General features: G+C 47.3%; 2 protein-coding genes across 2 annotated transcripts in view; one reads left to right on the forward strand and one right to left on the reverse strand.

Moving 5' to 3' along the window:
• Jak1 (Janus kinase 1) overlaps nucleotides 1-15,660 on the forward strand; it is a 106,790-nt gene extending 91,130 nt beyond the window's left edge. The window contains exons 12-25 of the mRNA XM_032901765.1: nucleotides 1,317-1,423; nucleotides 3,393-3,536; nucleotides 4,289-4,376; nucleotides 5,157-5,284; nucleotides 6,165-6,300; nucleotides 7,848-7,999; nucleotides 8,995-9,145; nucleotides 9,255-9,349; nucleotides 10,214-10,406; nucleotides 11,075-11,199; nucleotides 11,573-11,745; nucleotides 12,980-13,097; nucleotides 13,480-13,590; nucleotides 14,432-15,660. Of these exons, the coding sequence (XP_032757656.1) occupies nucleotides 1,317-1,423; nucleotides 3,393-3,536; nucleotides 4,289-4,376; nucleotides 5,157-5,284; nucleotides 6,165-6,300; nucleotides 7,848-7,999; nucleotides 8,995-9,145; nucleotides 9,255-9,349; nucleotides 10,214-10,406; nucleotides 11,075-11,199; nucleotides 11,573-11,745; nucleotides 12,980-13,097; nucleotides 13,480-13,590; nucleotides 14,432-14,527 (1,817 nt within the window). The 3' untranslated portion in view covers nucleotides 14,528-15,660. The remainder of the gene's footprint in view (nucleotides 1-1,316; nucleotides 1,424-3,392; nucleotides 3,537-4,288; nucleotides 4,377-5,156; nucleotides 5,285-6,164; nucleotides 6,301-7,847; nucleotides 8,000-8,994; nucleotides 9,146-9,254; nucleotides 9,350-10,213; nucleotides 10,407-11,074; nucleotides 11,200-11,572; nucleotides 11,746-12,979; nucleotides 13,098-13,479; nucleotides 13,591-14,431) is intronic.
• Nucleotides 15,661-17,231: 1,571 nt separating this feature from the next.
• Nucleotides 17,232-20,983, reverse strand: part of Raver2 (ribonucleoprotein, PTB binding 2) — an 80,243-nt gene continuing 76,491 nt past the window's right edge. The window contains exon 12 of the mRNA XM_032901774.1: nucleotides 17,232-17,740. Coding sequence (XP_032757665.1) covers nucleotides 17,594-17,740 — 147 coding nt within the window. The 3' untranslated portion in view covers nucleotides 17,232-17,593. The remainder of the gene's footprint in view (nucleotides 17,741-20,983) is intronic.

Here is a 20,983-nt window from a genome sequence, read left to right on the forward strand (position 1 = left end):
TGGGCACAAGGGCCAACAGTTTCTTGTAGAACTGTATCCAGCATAGAGAAAACAGAACGTATGAATGTAAGCAGAAAAGAGCAGATAGCCCTACTCTAACAAGGTTTGAGGGCCTTACTGTAGTCACGTAATATGCTTCATGTTAATGTGTGATAGGTTACAGTGTTGTAACCTATTGCTTAGCAGTTTAGTCACATTAAATCCATGTTTGGCTTCTGTGAACCGTGCTTTGGAATTTTGGGAACTTTTTTTTCAGAATCCAAGAATTTGAACTCCCATGAGAGAATATTTCTCTCTAAACTTACTGTCTTCCAGTGCAAGAAAGTGAAACAGGGAGACTCTCTGTCAGTTGTCACTTCCCCAGGGGTACTGGTCCAGCTAAAGGAAGTACACGATATGTTCAGGGATTACGTCAGGCCTACCTGATTCCCAGAGGATTCTGTACTGTGTCTGAATTTGGAAGGCATCTTAGAGGGTCAGTTCCTTATAGTCCATGTAACCTTGGCCTGGCAGAGCTGCTCATGCATTGCATCTGCTGTTAACTTGGAGCTTGGGAAATGGCCTACTCCCAAGCCACATGCTTACAGGTTGTAGCCTCATCTAGCAGGATTTCTAGGACCCTCATTCTGTGTTGCCTTTCCTTTCATCTGCATATAGCTCGTACTTCCTCTTCACAGGGTTTATCGGCCTCAAAACATCTGTCTTTCCTCATTCAGTTCACCCCTGGTGCTTCCTACATGTAACAAAGTCTTGTTGGGACCTGGAAATAGAGTGCTTGCCTAGCATGCCCAAGGCCCTGGTTTTGATTCCCTCGAAGTAAACACAAAACCAGGTAACGTGTTGAGCACTCATGTTCTAGGCTGTAGACAGAGCAGAAAATGAGACAGACATGGTCCCTGCTTCCTGAGACTGACTTTTGTCATTCGTTTTGCTTTCTATTCTTTTTGAGTCTGCCTATTCAGCTGTGCTCCAACTCACTAGTTGCTCTCACGTGCTAAGATTATAGGCAGGCACGTGCCACCTCACTTTGCCATTCTTAGATTTAAATGTTCATTTCTCAAAGGAACCTTCCCTCACCTCAGATCATGCTGTGTGAACCTTGGATAAATTGTAGCTCCCCATGTGCTTTCTGACTCATGCTGACTCTGTCCTTAACCTGTGAGCTCCTGGAGGGTATGAATAAGCATTTACCTGACACAGACTTGGTCAGCGATGTGTAACTAGCAAACATGGGTGTTCGGTAAGCCCCATGGCTCAGCACACATGGCTGCATTTCAGTGCAGAATGGTGCTCAGAATTCTCTGATCTTTTCACAGAAATCTCCAACCTACTAGTAGCCACTAAGAAAGCCCAGGAGTGGCAGCCTGTCTACTCTATGAGCCAGCTGAGTTTCGATCGGATCCTTAAGAAAGATATTATACAAGTAAGTCTCCACGAAGGGTCTTCATCCAGCTTTGGTCCTAAAACCCTATAGGGGAACTCCTGGAGATTTAAGTGGGGGGATAAAGTCTGCTTTGGGAAAATTCTAGTGGAAAACAACAGTGAGGTAAGGCCACTTGGCCCCATCTTTCATTTTGCCCTGTCTTGCTAATGGCCTTCACCTGAAAGATAATCCTTGATGGATGTGGGTAAGTAGGTGTGGGCTACCTGGGGTAGAGGTATGGGATCACTGACATGACAGTAGAGGGTGGAGATAGTCCGGGTTGATGGTCCCTACCCCACAGACTGCTGTGTAATAGTTCCTCTGGGGCTCAGTCCTGCTTTTCAGAAGGGACTTCCAAAAGGAATAGAGAAAAGAGAACAAAGACTACAGGGCAGGGCAAGACAAAAACTGGCTTCAGAAAGGGGACCCTTAGGGGCTCAGACCATTGCCCCAACCTTCCTTGGGATAGCCTTTGCTACCTAGAATCTCCAGACTAATCTCACAGAGGCACTTACACAGCTGGGGGGGGGGCGGTAGTTGCCACCCTCAGTGGCATGTGTGATTATGCAAAATCAGGTCTTAGAAGTGCAGAGATGGCTTCCTAGGTAAGGACACTAAAGCCAGGACCCCAGCAGATGAGTCACCAAGGCTCTGCTCAGACAAAGAACTGTATTGAAGGACGCTGGAGTAGACATTGGTCTTTGTGGGTTCTGTTACCTAGCCCTTGGAATTAAGTCTTCTTCTAGGGAAGAGTAATTGTCTTAAAAGCATATGCCTTTCATGGAATGTTCTGGGAAGGCAGCGTCCCATAATGCTGATGGATCACCTCATGATAGACGCAGCTCTAATGAATAGTTGGAGGACTTTGCCAGAGTCAGCAGACAGGGAGGATAAATAGCCACTCTGCTGTGACAGATGACAAATGGTGCTATTTGTGTAAATTAATATACCCGATTAACAGTGGTGTGTCTTTCTGTAGGGAACAGGCTTCCTAGACATTGACCACAATTCATTTTCTGTATTTACAAGAGCTTCCAGAAGAGCTCCTGTTTACAAGCTTTGTGGAGCTAATATTAGCAGCTCAATATTACATTTTATGAGTCACATTTTGATTTCCAAATATTAAGAATTAAAAATCAGAAGTATTGAAGCTCAGTCTGCAAGGATCCTTAGTGACAGACAGGTCATTCTGTGCATGGGTGGGTCTCATTCATCTGGTGGTGTGGTCACCTTCCTTTCTGTGAGGAAAACACCAGCCTCGTCCTCAGTTTGGGTGATTCTGACATGATTTATGCTTCTCAAGCTCCTTGTACATGTCCTGGTGGGTGTTACAAAGTGGTGGGGTAGGGAGTGGGGAAATGGAGGTTCAATGTAGAAAAGAGCATGGACTGAAAGGCTCTAAAACAGAACACATGGCCTCAGCAGTCCAGTTTCTGCTCACTGTGTACACCTACACCAGGAGCCGTTACACCTTAGTTCCTTACTCGCTTCACTACACCACACAGCAGGTGCATTTACAGAGACTAGGCTGAGATCAAGCGCCATGAAGGGATAATCTCAGTTAAAGGCCAGCAAGCATCAGAGTGAGAGGATAAAGGTCCCTTTCCTTTGTCCCCCAGCCTCACAGTAGAGATGCCCTCTGGCAGAGTACTCTCTAAGTCAGCTCTGGAGACCTGGGTGAGATTGCTTTGACTGGTTGTTACCACATACAGGTTTGTGATAGACTGCAGCTGGGCTACAGGGTGATGGAGAATGAGCTGCTTTTCAGGAGTAGGGCTGTTACCGGGTCAAGGAAATGTCAGTGCTGTGCATGTCTAGGGGTTCTGTGTCTAGAGACCTGATGAGGACTCTAGATGATGTTAGCCTTGGCCCCGTCCCACTGTGTTCAATCTCCCATTGAGGACTCAGCTCTGACCTGAACCATCATGAAGGCATGATGGAAGAGACAACTTTCTGCTTCCTTCCTCAGGGTGAGCACCTTGGCAGAGGCACAAGAACACATATCTATTCTGGGACCCTGCTGGATTACAAGGACGATGAAGGAATTGCTGAAGAAAAGAAGATAAAAGTGATTCTCAAAGTCCTAGACCCTAGCCACCGGGACATTTCTCTGGCAAGTGTACCCCTTCTCTGGAGCTGGGGGAGTGGGATGGCTGGGAAAAGCTCTGGGCTTTTTGGCCACATGGTTCCCAGCCTTGTCTTTGAGAGGTCCTCCTTTCAGTGCTGTCTTAGACAGACTATCTAAGTGAGAGTAGTTAGGGAAGACTGATTGTGAGGAGGAAACAGCCTCATGTACATGTTCTGTCCTGTCCTGTCCTGTCCTGTCCTGTCCTGTCCTGTCCTGTCCTATTCTGCCCCCCTTTCCTACAACCAAAAGCCCTTGTGTGATGCAGTGGTTCTCTGGAATAAGCATAGTGGTCTCAGAACTCTGAAGGGGTTTCCCAGGCTCCCACATATTTGGCAACATGAAGGCCCAAAGGAGTCAAATGACTTGACCAGGAACTGTCAGACTGTTGGAGAGGACCAACGCTAAGTGTGGAGCAGGAAGTGTGGCTGCCTGCTTATTCTAACATAGTGGCAAACCTTGTTTTTCATGGCATTTAGATGTTTAGATGAGAGTAAAGTGGGTTTAGTGGCCGTAGGAACATTGGTAGGAATTTCATCCCACCAGCCTTACTCTGCATTGTTGGATTTTCTAAATAAATCCCACATCTTAGTTAGAGTGGCCCAGAGGTCAAGAGACAGCCAAGAGAGCAGTATTCAAGTCTGAGAGGCGACAGTCCCCCTTTTTCTGGGATCCACTGATAGGTGTTGCCTTAGCAGTTTAGGTGTGAACCTACACATCCCTCTCTTCTTTCCCCACAGGCCTTCTTTGAGGCGGCCAGCATGATGCGACAGGTTTCCCACAAACACATCGTGTACCTCTACGGTGTCTGTGTCCGAGATGTGGAAAGTAAGTTTGTTCTTCCTTGAAGAGGACAGCTGACCCTTGCTGGGGTGGTGGGTGGGTACTATGAAGACTTCTTGGGTCTTCTGTCTATAGGAGAAATCAAGGTCATTTGTGAAGGTCATTGGTGGCCCTGATTCAGTTACACTCGTTTCTTTAACATTTCTTTCTTGCCACTCAGGGCCCAAGTGTATAGACTTGAGGCAGTCTAGTGAGGAATGGCAGGGCTTGAGGAAGGTATTGACGGGAATCCTGAGCTGGGGCTGGCCTGCTGAAGAGACTCATGCCAGTTCACCTGCTCAGAACCTCTGCTCTGAATCCTTGTAGGAATGTCCAGGAAAAGGAGGTTTATTTTTTTTTAAACCCAAGCTCTTTGCTCTCTAAACTCTGTAGTGCTGGCTACTCCTGTGTTCACATGGGAGACTTGTTGGAGGGAAGTTCTGTCCTATGGGCAGTCTACACTTTGAGCTGCAGTGTATGGTGCTGGAAAGTAGCACTGGTGATTGTCAGTGTTCTGAGCCTCTGTCCTGTGTACTGGGCACTTAGCCAAGGACTTCTGTGCCTTGTTTAGCAGATCATCCGTGTCCCAGGTCCCTGCGACAGGTAAGTATTGCTGTTTGTGCATATACAGATGCAGGCTGAGGCTCAGGAGGCGTTGTCCCCTGCTGAGGTCATCTAGACTAGAAGTGGGGTTAGGCCAGTTTCTGAGCTGTGTCTTTTAAGGGTGAGAGAGAATTCCCTCTAGACAGACGGTAAGTTCAGAGGTGGTTGTTTCCATGTCTGCAGATATCATGGTGGAAGAGTTTGTGGAGGGGGGACCATTGGATCTCTTCATGCACCGGAAAAGTGATGCACTTACTACCCCTTGGAAGTTCAAAGTTGCCAAACAGCTGGCCAGCGCCCTGAGTTACTTGGTAAGAATGTTTTTGTGTTGATGTCCATCAGGGCCTAGAGTGTTCTCTTGGGGTATGGGTATGGGAAGGGTGTGTGTGTGAGGGGTGTGGTAAGCAGGTAAAGGAGGTTGTACCAGGTTCCAGGTGCAGAAGGAAAGAGTTCCTTTTCCCCGGGTGCTTCAGACAAACATTAATTGGACACCATTCCATAGATTTTCCTATGATTCTTGCCTAGAGGAAAATGCCATCATGTTGGGGTGACTGTGTTATACAGCAAGAAGAGGAACAGGATTGCTTTAGTTTGCTTTTCTGACTCTGGAAACTCAAGGACGGAAGGGGTTTAGTTGGCCTACAGGTCTAAGGGAAGCCAAAGCAGGGATGGAAACACACACTACAGAGGACAGCTGCCTACTGGCTTGCTCCCTTGGGGTTGCGGCTTTTTCTAATACGTGGCTCGTGTTGGTACACAGTGGCACCATCAATCAGCAATTAAGGAAATGCCCCCATGGACATGCCCACAGGCCAGCCTGGTGGAAGCAGTCCTCAGGCGAGGTTCTCCCCTGCTGTGACAATCAAGATAAGCTATTATAGAGTACACTGAGTGACTAGGGAAGCTCTCTGGGTCCATTAGAACTGACATTGTAGGCACATACTGTGCACCAGGCTTTACACATTCCCATGTGGACAAAGTCTGTGAGGCATGCCCTGCCATTATCTCTATTTTGTTGACCAAGGGCCTGGAGCCAAGGGACATTACAGGAGCTCTCTCAAACAGAACTCATGAGTGGACCAGGCTGTGGGGTCTGCTGTGACTAGAGTAGAGAGAACTGATCTGTGAGGCCAGGGCTGTGGGCAGAGAAGACAAGGCTGCCTTACCACATAGACTCTTTTTATTCTACAGGAAGATAAAGACCTCGTTCATGGAAATGTGTGCACTAAAAACCTCCTCCTGGCCCGTGAGGGCATTGACAGTGACATTGGCCCGTTCATCAAGCTTAGTGACCCTGGCATCCCAGTCTCTGTGCTGACCAGGCAAGGTGTGTGTCTTGCCCCCACTTTCCGTCCCCCAGTCATCTCCACTGCCTCCTTATCCACCAGACAGTGATCACCAGCAACAAGAAGTGCTGCACCGTGCTGGGCCTCCCTTTAGAAAGGGAGCCAGCAGACAGGTACACAGTGGGAGGGACAGGTACTGAGGGAGGACAGAACCCAGCAGCCCAGTCAATCTTTTCTAGTCCTTGTGGTAAAGGGGCTGTGTTCAATGGTGCCAGCATAGCACAGCGTCCATGAGAAATGGTCAGATTGGTGCTGGGGAAGAAACCAGATGTCCTGGATCTTCCACTGCTATGTTCTGGAGCCCTGCTGTGCTTGGGCAGTTTGGAAGGCAACACCTTACCTTTAATCAAGAGACTGCCGAGCTCGGCACCCTTCAAGTGGACTAAGTTATTCCTAGAAGGAACAGCAGCCCCAGGAGCCAAGACCTGAAGCTGGTGCTGCCCAGCCTGTGCTCAGCCGCAGGACCTGTCTATTAAAACCTCTGCTACCTTCAGCATTGAGATTTAGTCAGCTTAGCACAGTGGATTCTACAAAATCATGGAGTAAGAGAGTAGAAACTATGAAGAGAAATAAGGCCCGAAATGGCCCTAAATAGCCACTAAATAGTCCTAAATAGCAGGGATCATTGTTCTTAGAGCTTGATTTGTGGGTATCACGTGACAGTCATTCAGTAGTCCTTGGGCAGACATCCCTGTCAAGGGTCTTGTCCTTGGTGAGTCATTGATGACTCTAATAAAAGCTGAGAGGCCTGGAATCCAGTGATGCCCACAATAAAGAATGAATTTGGGGGAGAGACCTATTCAGGAAGTTGTTTGTGCTTTGTGTGGCTGTTGTAAGGTCTCTGAGTACTATGGCTGGGCACTGATGCATATGCTGCGCAGAAGGACAGAGTAAGAGGTTTGGAAAGGTTGGGTGGGCTTGAGTCCAATGCTAGGCTCAGGAGCCACACTGCTGCTCCACTTTCCTTGACAGCTCGGAGGCTGCTCGGTGGAGGCCACTGCATTAGTCAAGGACATTTCCAGGGGACATGGCAGAAGTATCTTTGAGATTACTGGCTCTGGCCTTGGTTAGAAGCCAGAAAAAGAAGCTTCAGAGGCTATCAGAAGAAAGAGAGCTTTTTGCTGTTTTTTTAATTTTAATTTTTAATATGTTCTGTCATCTTGAAAAGAAGGAAATGCACTTAAAATTAACATTAGCAGTGTGGAGCCATAGAGGACATGTGTGCAGCCACCTACCTCTGCATGCCAGACTCCTCCTTTCTCCTTCCCTAGCCTTTGTTCAGGCACCTGCTCTCCCATGGTGGCTCTGTCCTGTAGACACAGATGGCCCTTTATGGGAAGCTTGTGGGAAGCTTTGTGCTGGCCCTGATCAGAACACCTAAGTTGCTGTCTGATGGGCTCACCACAGGACTTCTGTAGCCAGGAATTATGCAGGCCGCAGGCACAGCCTTCCAGCTGCAGTGGCTGTGTTTTGCATATTAGATGGTCCCAGGAGCTGGTCTGTAGGTAGGTCTGTTGTCTTTCTCCAGAGTGCATAGAGCGAATTCCCTGGATCGCTCCTGAGTGTGTTGAAGACTCCAAGAACCTGAGTGTGGCTGCTGACAAGTGGAGCTTTGGAACCACACTCTGGGAAATCTGCTACAATGGCGAGATCCCTCTCAAGGACAAGACCCTCATTGAGGTGAGCAGTTGTTTCCAGAGTGAGGTGGGTAAGATCTCAGATGCTCATGGGCCTTGTACAGTGGAAAGAAGCAGACATGAATCCCCTACACCCACACCCCTCCCCCCCACGTCCCCAGACCTGTAACCTGAGGTTACAAATGTAAGTAACCTTCTTCAGCCTCAGCTCCATCGTCTATAAAAACAACTCTTTTGTTGAGTTCTTAGGAAGATAGAGAGGCATTGAGTGGCTGGAGTTTTATAGGTTTTAGATGATGTGGAGCTCTTGGTGTGTACTGTCCTAGACAGGACTGGCCCTTGGGCCTTGCGGTCACAGGGGAGGTAGTGCCACGCAGGTGATAATGAACCTGCTTACAGTGCCTGTGATGTCCAGCTCCAGCACGGACACGAAAGACAGGGACTCCAGCTAGTTCTTAAAAGCGATATTATTTCTGACTTTAAAATAATAAAAGATCGTAACTGCACCATTCCTGACTGCTATTAACTTTGGCATGGTGTACACATAGTCTGTAAATTTAATGCTGTGTGAGCACTTCCTCGTGGGAACTTAATGAGTTAATTGTCTTGTCAGCTCTGACTTCCTTAGCTCACCTTACTTTTGGTATTTACACTGTCTGCTCTGTCCACCTCTGCAGGGAATACCTTTGTAGGGTAAGCATGGCTTGCGTGATTTATTTCTGAGCAGTGTGGTAATTGGAACTAGTGGGTGAGTGTGAGGGATCCGGAGGGCTGATGCTTGTTGCCACACAATTTCAGAGAAGCTGCTGGGCTTCCCTAGAACACAGCATCTTGGAAGTGGGAGGTGCTACCCTATCTCCTTGAATTTGGGATATGTCACTATCAGGACTGTGGTTTCCTCATGCTGAGAAATGGCCACTGAAACCCCACATTGAGGAGATTTGCCTTTTGGCAGAGATATTAGGGATTGAAGTGGGGATTGGCAGTTGTTTCTGTGGAGGGCAAGGTCTGAGCGGGGGTATTTGGTCTCTTTTACAGAAAGAGAGGTTTTATGAAAGCCGCTGCAGGCCAGTGACGCCATCTTGCAAGGAGCTAGCTGACCTCATGACTCGCTGCATGAACTATGATCCCAACCAGAGACCTTTCTTCCGAGCCATCATGAGGGACATTAACAAGCTGGAAGAGCAGAGTGAGTCTGGACCAGGATCAGTCCCGGCCTCTGAGATTGCTGGGGCAGGGAGAGTGGCAGTCCTGGTTACTGCTTGGAGACTAATCTGTTTCCTTGTCTCTTCACTTAGATCCAGACATTGTTTCAGAAAAGCAGCCAATAACAGAGGTGGATCCCACTCATTTTGAAAAGCGTTTCCTGAAGAGGATTCGTGACTTGGGAGAGGCAAGTTTTACTTGGGCTCTGGCCTTCTGTTCGTATTACTTTTCTGCATGGAAAGCTGTAGTATTCCCCTTTGTCCTTCATCAGGGTTTTTAAAAGAAGCACCTTAATGTACTTTGTTGGAGACATTTGACCATGCCAAGTTATGTGCTCTTGCACATACCCAGGACCCAGGACAGCTTCCTCAAGAACCCTGACTTTTCTCTGTAGTGTAGGAGTGCGCCAAGTAGTTTAAATAGGAGAATCTCTAACTCTGACTCTTCCAAGATTATACTGTCACTCCTTAAATGAGGCGTGCCAAGATATGAGTCACAGATTTTCCTTTGAGTAACGGCTAGTGTGAGCATGGCAGTTCCTTGGTGTTTCTTATAGACAGACCCTCAGTAGTTCACTTAACATCGTGACTGTCCTGGGTTAGCAGCATCTGTACTGGACATTTTCACACTCGTGGTCCTCCATCCTCATAACTGTTGAGTGGCATATTTGGGATGTGAAGATCCCCTGTGCAAATGCTTTTTTCAGCCCCACTAGCCCTGTCCTATGGCATGGACCTGTGATTGAAAGAATATCTCAGTTGTCCTCTGGATGCAGAGGTAGCCTAGTTGCTTGTGGAGTATACTGTCTTGAGAACTGGGATTGATAGTGGTCCCTTAGTCAGTGGCCGCTTTCTTAGTCTTTGCTCAGTCGCAGAGGTCAGTGAGTCAAATGAAGATGAGCTGAGCTAAGGAGAATCAGGAGAGAAGTTGCACCTATTGAGGTCAGACTGAGGTGATTCTCGTGGCCTGGAGAGACATGGCTTGAGAGATATTTCCTCAGTGCATCTCACCCATCTGGGCCTCTCTGATAGAATGGACGTGTTCCTTCCAGGGTCACTTTGGGAAGGTTGAGCTCTGCAGATATGATCCTGAGGGAGACAACACAGGGGAACAGGTAGCTGTCAAGTCCCTGAAGCCTGAGAGTGGAGGTAACCACATAGCTGATCTGAAGAAGGAGATAGAGATCTTACGGAACCTCTACCATGAGAACATTGTGAAGTATAAAGGAATCTGCATGGAAGATGGTATGTTGTGCACACTGAACGGTGGCTCTCTGGGTCCTCAGGGCATTAGCTGGCAGGCAGTCCTCAGCTTCATCTTCACCAGCTCCTGTGGGCTGTCAGGCTTTCAGGTCTCACACCAACTGCAGACCTCATGGGAGGCTTCCTAGACTCTCTCCCAGTTACAGGATGTGAACTTTGTCTTTAAAACCTGTGCAAAATGCTGGGAACCATCCCAGATAGCCGCACTGATGCTATAAGGAAGTTAAACGTACTCACCCCTTTCCTATTCTGATCTAGTACTACTTAGGGCAATTTGCTCTGTCCTTATTGATGCCAAGGGAACAACATAAAATACTAAATAGTAGTATTTACTAATACTGTAACATATCTGCAAGGTGGCCTACTACTCATGCGTGTGCCTTAAAACTGGTAGTAAAAGGGTGTGGGCTATGATTTCACAACTGATCGCTTGTCTAGTGATGCACAGAGCACTAGGGCTGCATTACCTAAATGAGACAGGACCTGGGGCTATGACTCCTGTTTGCTGCTGAGTGTCTGTGCCTCTGCAGGTGGGCTCTTCCCCATGCTTCAGGGGCTAAGCTGACAAGCCCCACCCCCAGGCCCTTTCTGCCAAGCCCCATGCTCCTTCCTCCTTGCAACCCCATCTGATGCCAGTTTCTCCTAAATAGGAGGGAATGGTATCAAGCTCATCATGGAGTTTCTCCCTTCGGGAAGCCTAAAGGAATATCTGCCAAAGAATAAGAACAAAATCAACCTCAAACAGCAGCTAAAATACGCCATCCAGATTTGTAAGGTAAAAACACACCAACAGGAAAAGCAGGCATTTTGTACTGGGTAAATGGTCAGTCATTAGACCTCAGTGGGCACTCTAAGTGAACTGCTTTTAATTCTGCACCATTCGCATGAAACATGAGCCTCCACTCTGCAGGTGCGTGGGCTTCTTAAGTCAACAGCTTTACTTGGACTTCTGTAGTGTTTAACCTTGTAACAAAATTGTTAGTGATCTAGGAATGAAATGCCTTCTTTCTAATTGTGCAGTGGAAGATAAAAACACAAGCTGAAGGGACTTCAGTGGGTGGGACCCACTGCTCTCCTAGGGATGGCCTGTTTGGGTCTTAACAGTATGTTTCCCTTTGCAATGGGCCTGAGCCACACTTTCCTCCTAGGGGATGGACTATCTGGGCTCTCGGCAATATGTTCACCGGGACTTAGCGGCAAGAAATGTCCTTGTTGAGAGTGAACACCAAGTGAAGATCGGAGACTTTGGTTTAACCAAAGCAATTGAAACCGATAAGGAGTACTACACAGTCAAGGATGACCGGGACAGCCCAGTGTTTTGGTATGTAAACCATCTCATCAGTGCTTTGACGCTTAGCTTTGTCTTGAAGGCCCTTGAGCCGTGCTTGGGTGCCTCTCAGCTGCTCTGCTGACAGTTGAGATTTAGCACCAGCTTTTGAAGAGTGGGAGAGCTCTGGCCATCATCAGTTCGGCCTCTGTAGTCTCATGTGAGCAGGCGGCATCCGCCACAGTTCTCAGAGCTGTGAGCAGGTGTAGAAGGCCTGGAGGAATGACAGGGCCACAAGGTGCACATTGGCCAATCATGGAGAACCTGCAAGAGGGATACGTGGCTAGGTGTTACCTAGTTAGAGAGCCACACGCTGACCACCACCATCTTTCAACCTGGAACACTTTCCTGAGGAAGGCTGCCTGTTGACCCTGATGCTTCTCATGCAGACACAGAGCCCTCCACCTGCAAAGCATATCCGTACTCTTCCTTTCTCATTTAAAAACAAAGTGTTTTTGAGGCTCATGATTGTGCAAGTGAATCCTGAATTATGGGTGAGATAGCCACTTGGTGGAGCAGTGGTGCAGGCTTCAGACCTAGGTTTTTAAAAGGCCCTGTGTGATTGGGTAAAAGCTGAAAGAAAAGGGGAGTGGCTGGAACTGTGCTGTTCTGCTGACAGAAATCAGAGAGGATCTGAAACCAAGTGAGTCTCACTGGGCAGCTTTGTAGTGGGTGGCTGAGTCAGAGCCAGGACTTGACCAGAGTTGAAGGATACAAGTTTGTACTGAAGGTCACCATGCAGGGGAACAAGAAAGGAACAAGGGAATCTGGGTCGGCCGCTTCAGTAGTCCAGGTAGGACAGGTTAAAACAGTAGGGAGTGGATTTTTCTGAGGAATAATCAGGAAACCAGTTCTGGGATGCCTTGATCCCTGGTATGGGCATCCGGGCATCATTCACCAAAATGGTGATGCCAGGGAGGACGCTGACTCTTAGCTTACAGGGACATAACATGGGGCTCATCTGCAGGTGAATGTTCCCTCCCTAAAAGAATGTCCCTGGGACATCAGGAACACAAATCTCATTTGAGGGCAAGTGACATGCTACTCTGAGCTGCTGGGCTGCTGCTTCATATGCAAGCTATGCACTGTGGCAGCATGAACAGACTGGCAGGCCACATTTCCCTCAGAAGCACATGTGACTCACATTCTGAAGAACAGAGAAGTGGCTTTCCTGAGGTGCTCTAATTTTTTGGAGGAAATAAAGGCTCACTCCTTGTTTTCCTTTCAGGTACGCTCCGGAGTGTTTAATCCAGTGTAAATTTTATATCGCCTCTGATGTCTGGTCTTTTGGAGTGACACTGCACGAGTTGCTCACGTACTGTGACTCAGATTTTAGTCCCATGGCCGTAAGTGTTTTAACTGCTACCTCTTAAATGGAATCTGGTCAGTGTGCCATGTGGAGAGGGTTACAGCGTGCTACTTGGCATTGTCTGGCAAAGTTTGCCTTCACAAGTGAAGAATTCAATAAGATGACCCAGGTTTTTAGGGTGAGGGCCATCTCAAGAGAGGATGATGAGCTCTGAGCATTGGGTGGGGGTTTGTTTCCATATGACTGGCAGCTGTGGTTGGTCCCCTCAGATGTTGATTTTATGGATCAGTCCTTGAGAGTGCAAATAAGGGTTTTAGATTTTCACTTGTAGTTATGAAAGAAAAAGGCTTTGTTGCTTTAAGTTCTACTTACACGTGAAAGCTTCACCTTAACTTTGTCTTTGGTTTTATTTTATATAGTTGTTCCTGAAAATGATAGGCCCAACTCATGGCCAGATGACAGTAACACGGCTTGTGAATACTCTGAAAGAAGGAAAGCGCCTGTCCTGTCCACCCAACTGTCCCGATGAGGTAGCTGTGTCCCCTTCCTGGGAAGGAAACTTCCTTTCTAATGTTTTTACAGCCTGACTTATCCTGCAGGGGAGGGGAGGGAAGAAAGAGGACAAAAGACCCTGCACTGGCTAGAGTTGGCCCCTGGTGAAGAGTACGTGAAATGCTTTCAGAGGACCTAGGCTCAGTTTACAGCATCCACACTGGAGAAGACGTCCATCCCCCTTGTTGGGGCTGATACTGATGCTCAAGCAAGGCTCCTCTCAGGGAGCTGAGGCCTCTATACCATGCCTGGTTGCCTTCCCAGAAGGGCTCATGCATGCCATTGCTCAGATAATTTATCCCACTCACTAGCGTTTTCAGTGTTCTAGATTCTAAACTGGATCAAGCCTTTCAGTACTGGGCTCTTTAGATGTTCAGAATTGTCTGGTCAGAGTGAGGTGCCGTGGTGGTGAAGGGGTAGTGACCTTGATTAACCTGTGAGTTAAACAAATGTTAATACCATTTATGAACTATTATTTCTGTATTTTATGTTCTTCCTATTAAGGAAAGACAGTTTCCAACTTATTGTTGATAATTCCGTGGTTTTGAAGGTGTGGATGCTTCTGGATGCCAGAGGTTGATGTAGTGTCTCCTTGGTTGGTCTGGTTTTGTTCTTGAAGTTAGCCCTCCTGACTCTGCTAGTCTGGCCAGTTTGCCTTGCAGCTGCTGCACACGTATGTTTGAAATGTGTGTCATGGCTCTGAACTTCAGTTACTCTTGTGGGGCAAGTACTTCATCCACACAGCCAGCTTTGCGGCCTCTCATGTTTTAGAATCTCACAAATCTGACATTATTCATACTGTTCTTTTATTTTTCATAGGTTTATCAGCTTATGAGAAAATGCTGGGAATTCCAACCATCTAATCGGACAACCTTTCAGAACCTTATTGAAGGATTTGAAGCACTTTTAAAATAAGAAGCATGAATGTTTAAATTCTCATTTATCAAGTCCTTCTCTCCCAAGCCATTTAAAAACGTTTTTTAAGTGAAAAAGTTTGTATTTTGCCTCTAAAGTTGCTCAACAAATACTCAAGTTACATATATACATGTATATGTCACACGGTCACTCAGTGTGTGAAACTTTCTCTTTAAAGTTGTAACATCTTAAATTTAGTGATGAATAACGACCACCAAAATACTAGAATGTGCCGAAGCCACTCGTTTTGGGACAGTTGGAACTATCAGTTGTGTAGCAAAGGACGTCTGGCGCCGTGCTGCTGGGATGTGATCTTAGAGAGAAAACGTGTGGACTTGGCTGAAACTCTCTCTTGCCCTGAAATCTCAATGTCTATACAGTGATAGTACAAGCAGATGTCACTTAGTCTACTGTTGTTTCTAGTAAAGAAAATCTATCCCCGCTACCTAGTAGGACCGCAGTTTTAAGCTGTGCGTGCAGTGGCACAGCTGCTGTTCTCTTGGTTAAGCACTGGTCCCCACTGTCGGACAGACCTGTGCAGCAGGAGGAGCCTGGCACATACACTCTGCATGCTACTTCACGAGAACCAGACCGTGCCTGTGTTCTCCTGCACAGCCTGCCTTCCAGCAGACAGACTCCTCTGGATGCTGTCACTTCTGCCTTTGAGAATGTCCGTGCTTACTCCTTCCTAACGATCCCCTGGGGGCAAGCTGCCAACAGTTTTGCAAACAGGAGACATTACCACCCTATACTGCAAAACTACAAAAAGGAAGACCCAGCTTGGCCCACCGGACTGTTCAGAGTTTCCTAGGTAGTTCTCGGTTTACTTGGAGGTAGCTAGGTAGTCAACAATGTTCAGTTCAGGATTCAGTGCGAACCACAAAGTTATTCATGACCAAGAGTCTGGCAAACTTATTATTAATAATGCTGTTTAATACTTGTTTGATATTTTTTTCACCTTTTGAGCCCCACCCCCTAAAGAATTCAGGATCAAGTTAGTACCGACAGTGCTCTTGCGGTTTAAATTTGTTTAGTTGCTGTACATTACCATAGTCCCTGTTTACTTCAAACCTGTGGCCCGCTCTATATGCACTTTGTTTATTCTTTATACAATAAACGTACTAAAGACTTCACATGCATATGCCTTTTAATATTAAGCTTGCATCTTGAGAAGCATTTGAAACCATTAGCTGACACAGAAAAATAACAGCATAGACTTGTGGGGGTTGGTTGTAGTGACCTCGTACTAACACCACTTGACTTGCACTTCTGCCTAATAACAGTGGGCGTGGGCTGGCACGGTGGAGGACCCACAGGTAATGCAAAGGTCTCTAAGCTCTCTCCACTGCTTCCTCAGGCTGCAGCTCCCAGACAGCAGGCTCCAGCCTCCCTGTGTTCCGTCTGCCTGAAGTGAAACTGACTAAGTGCTACACTGGCTAAAGGCTGCAGCGAGAGGCGGGGAGGGAGGTACAGGAGGAGGAACGCCATTAGTCGTCTGCTGGGGCCCTTGCCTAGGACTGTCCTAGTTAAATTTTTTGGCTGTCATTTTTCAATGAAAGCTGGTATATGCAATAAATTAGACCAGGTAAAATTCTTTATAAAGCATATAACATATGTACCAGTTTTAGTCTTTATAATTAATGCTGGAGAGCTATATCAGTCAAAAATGATAAGTCCTCCAAATAATGTATTTTAATGATCCGATCCTATAAACTAGGATCATTGAGATCCCACACTTCATCAGGTATAGTCTCTTAACAGTGAACAAATAGAAATTTCTAGGTGGAAAAAGGTTTCTCACTTGGTATTAATGCCAAGATCTTCAGCAAAAGTCACATTAATAAAGACAAACGTTCTTTCAGAAGCGAATTGGATTAAAATGGCCATTACCTTTCAGCCTAACAACTACCAAAGAATGAGTAATAAACCAGAGTGAGGTAGAGCCTGTTAGCTCAGAACTGCCCCCACGCTGTCCACAGCCTCCCTAGGAACGGCTGTGTGCACTGCTCTGCCGGGGCTCGGCCTTGTCTGCTGACGAGAACTTCATTGCTGTATGCCGTGACACGGCAGAGAAACCTTGGCTCCTCTCCATGCTCATGTCTTGCGTAAGATAAAAGGAATCGGGAGACAGGCTAGCAAATCTTACACATGAAGGAAAAGAGTAAATGTCCCTGCCTTTGCAGGCTCTGTGATTTTCTCCTGGGGCTACTTAGTTCCGATTGTGACACAAAAGCAACTACATAATGTATAAATGAGCAAGCCTCACTGGGTTCCAAATGACATCTTGGGGACACTGAAATTGCAGTTTCATGTTGTAAGTCGTCCCCTACCCCCGGACGTTTAGAAGTGTCCTCACCGATTCACAGGCAGCACAAAGCTAGGTGGTGGACTACGTGTGGCCCTAGTGTGTACTCTGCTAACCCTTGTATTATATACAAAAGTTACTTTTCCTGAAATACTCTGTTTTCCACAAAAGGTATATGTGGTAGATGCTGCCTCAGAAGTGAAGCATCTGAAGTGACATCACTGCCCCTCTGCCACTGGGTTGGTATGGCGTGGCTTTGTGGAGCTAATGGAGTCTGCAAGATGAGAGTCTACTGTGGCCATTGGGTGGTACAGCCACCCTTGCAGTCTGAGAAAAGGCTGCAGAGGAGACGATTTTTAGGGGGGAGAGGAAGGTAAATGCACATTGGCTTATAAGAAATTCATTCTAAGGCTAAGGAAACGAAACGGTTTCCCGTTTATTGCTTCAGACTTTATATATGATGTCAAAATTGTTCCCAGGCCCGAAACAAGGACTGTTGGAATGCTGATTCTCCAGTGAGCGGAGGAGTCCTTACCACATGGATTAAGACACGTCTAATGCTAGTGGGAAATGCCCTCGACCGGTGATGTTTCTTATTGCTAGTTGGGTATTTGGCTGATCTGCCTGCTGCATGACAGTCAGTTCCTCCTGGGAAGTCAGACACCCGTATCGAAAGGATATGGCTAGTGTGAATGGAGTTAAGGCAGCGAGGAGCAGCAGGCGCTGCAGGGGACCGCAGCAGCGGGCAGGAGACACCGGGCTTAGTACACACGCTTCTTCTTCAAGTAGGTCTCTGTGTAGCTCACTCCCGTGTCCTGAGGGTGCTGGCCAGCGAGTTCTACCGGGCCTCCTTCTGGGGCAGAGATGAGATAGGAGGAGCCTCGCTTCTCATTCCTCAAAGAGGACACCTGTGAGGAAGTCAGTGAAGATGTCCGTGAGAAAAGCATGCTACCCTGAGTTGCTGTGACTGCAGAAGCATGGGATACCGAAACTGCAGAAATAGAAAACCACCTTTGCCATGGGGATTAGACTTTCAAGTCTCTACAGGAGTCACCTGTGGAGAGCCTGGTGCGGTTCAGTTGAAGAGCAGCCTTCTGGCACGCAGGAGGCCCTATGCTCCATCCCAGCACCACAGTCCCATCAAGAACCTTTACGAACCACAAGCCAGACCTCAGTTCTGGGATGTGGGAGGAGGAAAACTGCTCCTGTATACAGCTGAGTCAGCAGGGCAACACCAATTACCTGTTTCTGATGGAGGAGGTAGGCTAACAAGCAGGCCCGTGTGAGGAAGCATGTTCAGTCTGCCTTGCAACTGGGTGCAGAGAACTTGTTGAGCGGTGTCGGGGAAAATGATATGACTATCAAGAGTAATGGGGTCTCAGAACCTGGAGGCCACAAATAATCAGATGTCCAGACTCCCTTCCTGAGAGTCCAGTCTGGAAGCGGCCTAATGTTTCCCGTAACAGGCCACATTAATTGGTACAGCGAGGTGGTTCTGGTACAGCACAGCCTGTGACCTTTCCCTACAAAGGTGCGAGATGCTTGCTGAGGCCATTATGCAGCCCAGATACACAATGTGGTCAGCTTGCTAACATCACTGGAGAGTTCTCACATACGGTGTCTTTTGAGTCCACAATTGTCACTTTTAAAACCTTAAAAAGACTGCATCATAGGGTCAGCCTTTGTCCCTCCATCATCCTGTCACAAGACACGAGAGCTCATGGGTTGTTCAGTGACATAGTAGCCATTGCATTGGTTTCATTCTGAGCATTTTTTAAAAGCCAGAATGACAGAACCCTGAAAACCTAAGCTCCCCCGCTCGACTGGTACTCACTCCTACAACCTTGGTCTAAGGCAGTGGCCCTCAACCCCTGGGTCAGATATTCTGTATTACACTTCATATCAGTAGCAAAATCAGTTAGGAATTAGCATCAAAGTTTTATGGTTGCGGATCACCAGAACACGAGGAGCTGTATCAAAGAGTCATAGCATTAAGAAGGGTGAGAACTACTGCCCCAAGGTATTATTCACCGAGGTGAACAACTCGTAAATATTGGCTTGGAAATCGTGGAGGTGGGGGCAGGGAGGAACATGGGTGAAACTTAGGCTGACACTTGCCAGGGTGTGCAGCTCTTCCCTGGCTGACTCCCACTGCAGAGCCCAGACATCTCTGTCAGCACCTTCATTTAAAAGACCTTAGCCACCAACACAGCCAACCAGCAGCCCATTCTGTAAATGAGATTTTCCCAAACATGAGGGGTGTCTTAAGAGTTTTACTTCTGTGAACAGACACCACAGCCAAGGCAATTCTTATGAAGGACAGCATTTAATTGGGGCTGACTTAAATAGGTTCAGAGGTTCAGTCCAGTATCATCAAGGAAGGAGCATGGCAGCATCCAGGCAGACATAAGACTGCTGTAGACAGGAGTTCTACATCTCCATCCAAAGCTGACAGGAGAAGTCTGTCTCCCACATGGCTAGGAGGGTCACAAAGCCCACCCCCACAGTGACACACTCCCTCCAACAAGGCCACACCTCCTAGTAGTGTAACTCCCTGGGCCAAGCATATTCAAACCACAAGGAGCAAGATGCAAATACCTCTCACAGCGGGCAAAACTGCCCTCTACCTCCCTCTCTCCATGCTGCATGGTAATCCATGCTTCATCCTTTTCCTAAAGCAAGAGCTTGAACTGTTCCCTTCTAGATCATCTTTATACTCCCAAACCAGATAGACACTGGACACTTTTTATTCAAATTGTTTACATCGTTCAGAGCCTACCAACAGAAATCAAAGAGGTGAAAGCCAACTGAGATAGAAGAGGTGAGCTTGAATGTCACAGAAAAACATGAGGAAAATGAAAAATGCCATAGCAGTGGGAGAAGGATAATTCTGATTCAGTACATCAAAGATGGCTGGCTTGTAGGGATTGGCGAGTGGGGAACAGCTGGGATTTTTGAAGCAACCATAGTACTCTGAGAAAAACAAACTCAGAACTAAAAATGAATAAGAAAAATTAAAAAAAAATAGCCACAAACAGAAACAAAGCACACGGAGCAACTTCCTGTTGTCTGTCGGCGTGCAGGCTTAATTCCTTCACACCCTTCCCTTGAGGTCTTGGGCCCTAGGCTTTACCTAGCATGAAATGTGTACTTGGCTCTCCCCAAACTTATATCTGAGGGCTTTCCTCAAACACTAGAGAGGAGTCAGTGGGAAAAGGCACTTGGTATCAAGAGTCGTGACCTGGGACCTACTTCTAGGGGGCCACACAGTGGCCTCCACAAGCAGGCCAGGACATGTGCCCCTCAGCCCTGCACACAAAATAAGCATTTTTAAAATTTTCAAATGTACTTGAAACCGAGCTCACTCCGGCCCAGTGATGCTACCCAGCTTGCAGCTTTGGGAGCCAGTAGCTCACCCGGCAGATGCAGCACATCCAGGTACTTTCTGCACGTAAGCTCATTTTAAACCCTGTCCCAGGACAGCAGGGAGTTTAGAGTGCAACCTGCTACTAGCAGAGTGTGGTGACAGATACCTTCAGTCCCAGCCCTGTAAGGATCCCAGCCTTCAGGAGGCGGGGGAGGGGGGAATATCTGAATTTACGGCCTGCCAGGGTACATGGTAAGATCATGTCTCAACAAAACAAAACAATTTAAAAACTGTGGGCTGGACAGATAGCCCCATGGCTAACAAAGCACTTGCTGCTCTTGCAGAGGACCACGCTAGTGAGCTCACCACCTTCTCTAGGTTCAGATTGAAGGGGTCCTTCTTCTGGCCTCCACAGTCACCTGCATCTACAGTATAAACACAAGCAGTCTGTCTGTGTCCGTCCATCCATCCATCTGTCCATCCCCCCCGCCACACACACACACAGTATAACCTGCTCTCCTCAGGATGATGTAAAACTGCCTATCATGAGTCTTCCCAGGTTTCTGACCTTTGGAACCACAATGTAAGGCTGAGGCTTCCTGAGTGCTGAAGTTATGACAGCAAAAATTTCCACTCTTATCCGATGTCATACAACATGATGAGCTTTTGCACTATTTTCCCACTAGGTGGCAGCATTAGGCTCTCTCAGGATCCAGATTCCACTGCTTTTTAGTTCAGTTTTGGGTTTGTGCCCACCCCACCTCATCACACATTCTGCAGCTGA

This window comes from Rattus rattus, chromosome 1 (genome assembly GCF_011064425.1).
Source record: "Rattus rattus isolate New Zealand chromosome 1, Rrattus_CSIRO_v1, whole genome shotgun sequence".
NCBI lineage: Eukaryota > Metazoa > Chordata > Mammalia > Rodentia > Muridae > Rattus > Rattus rattus.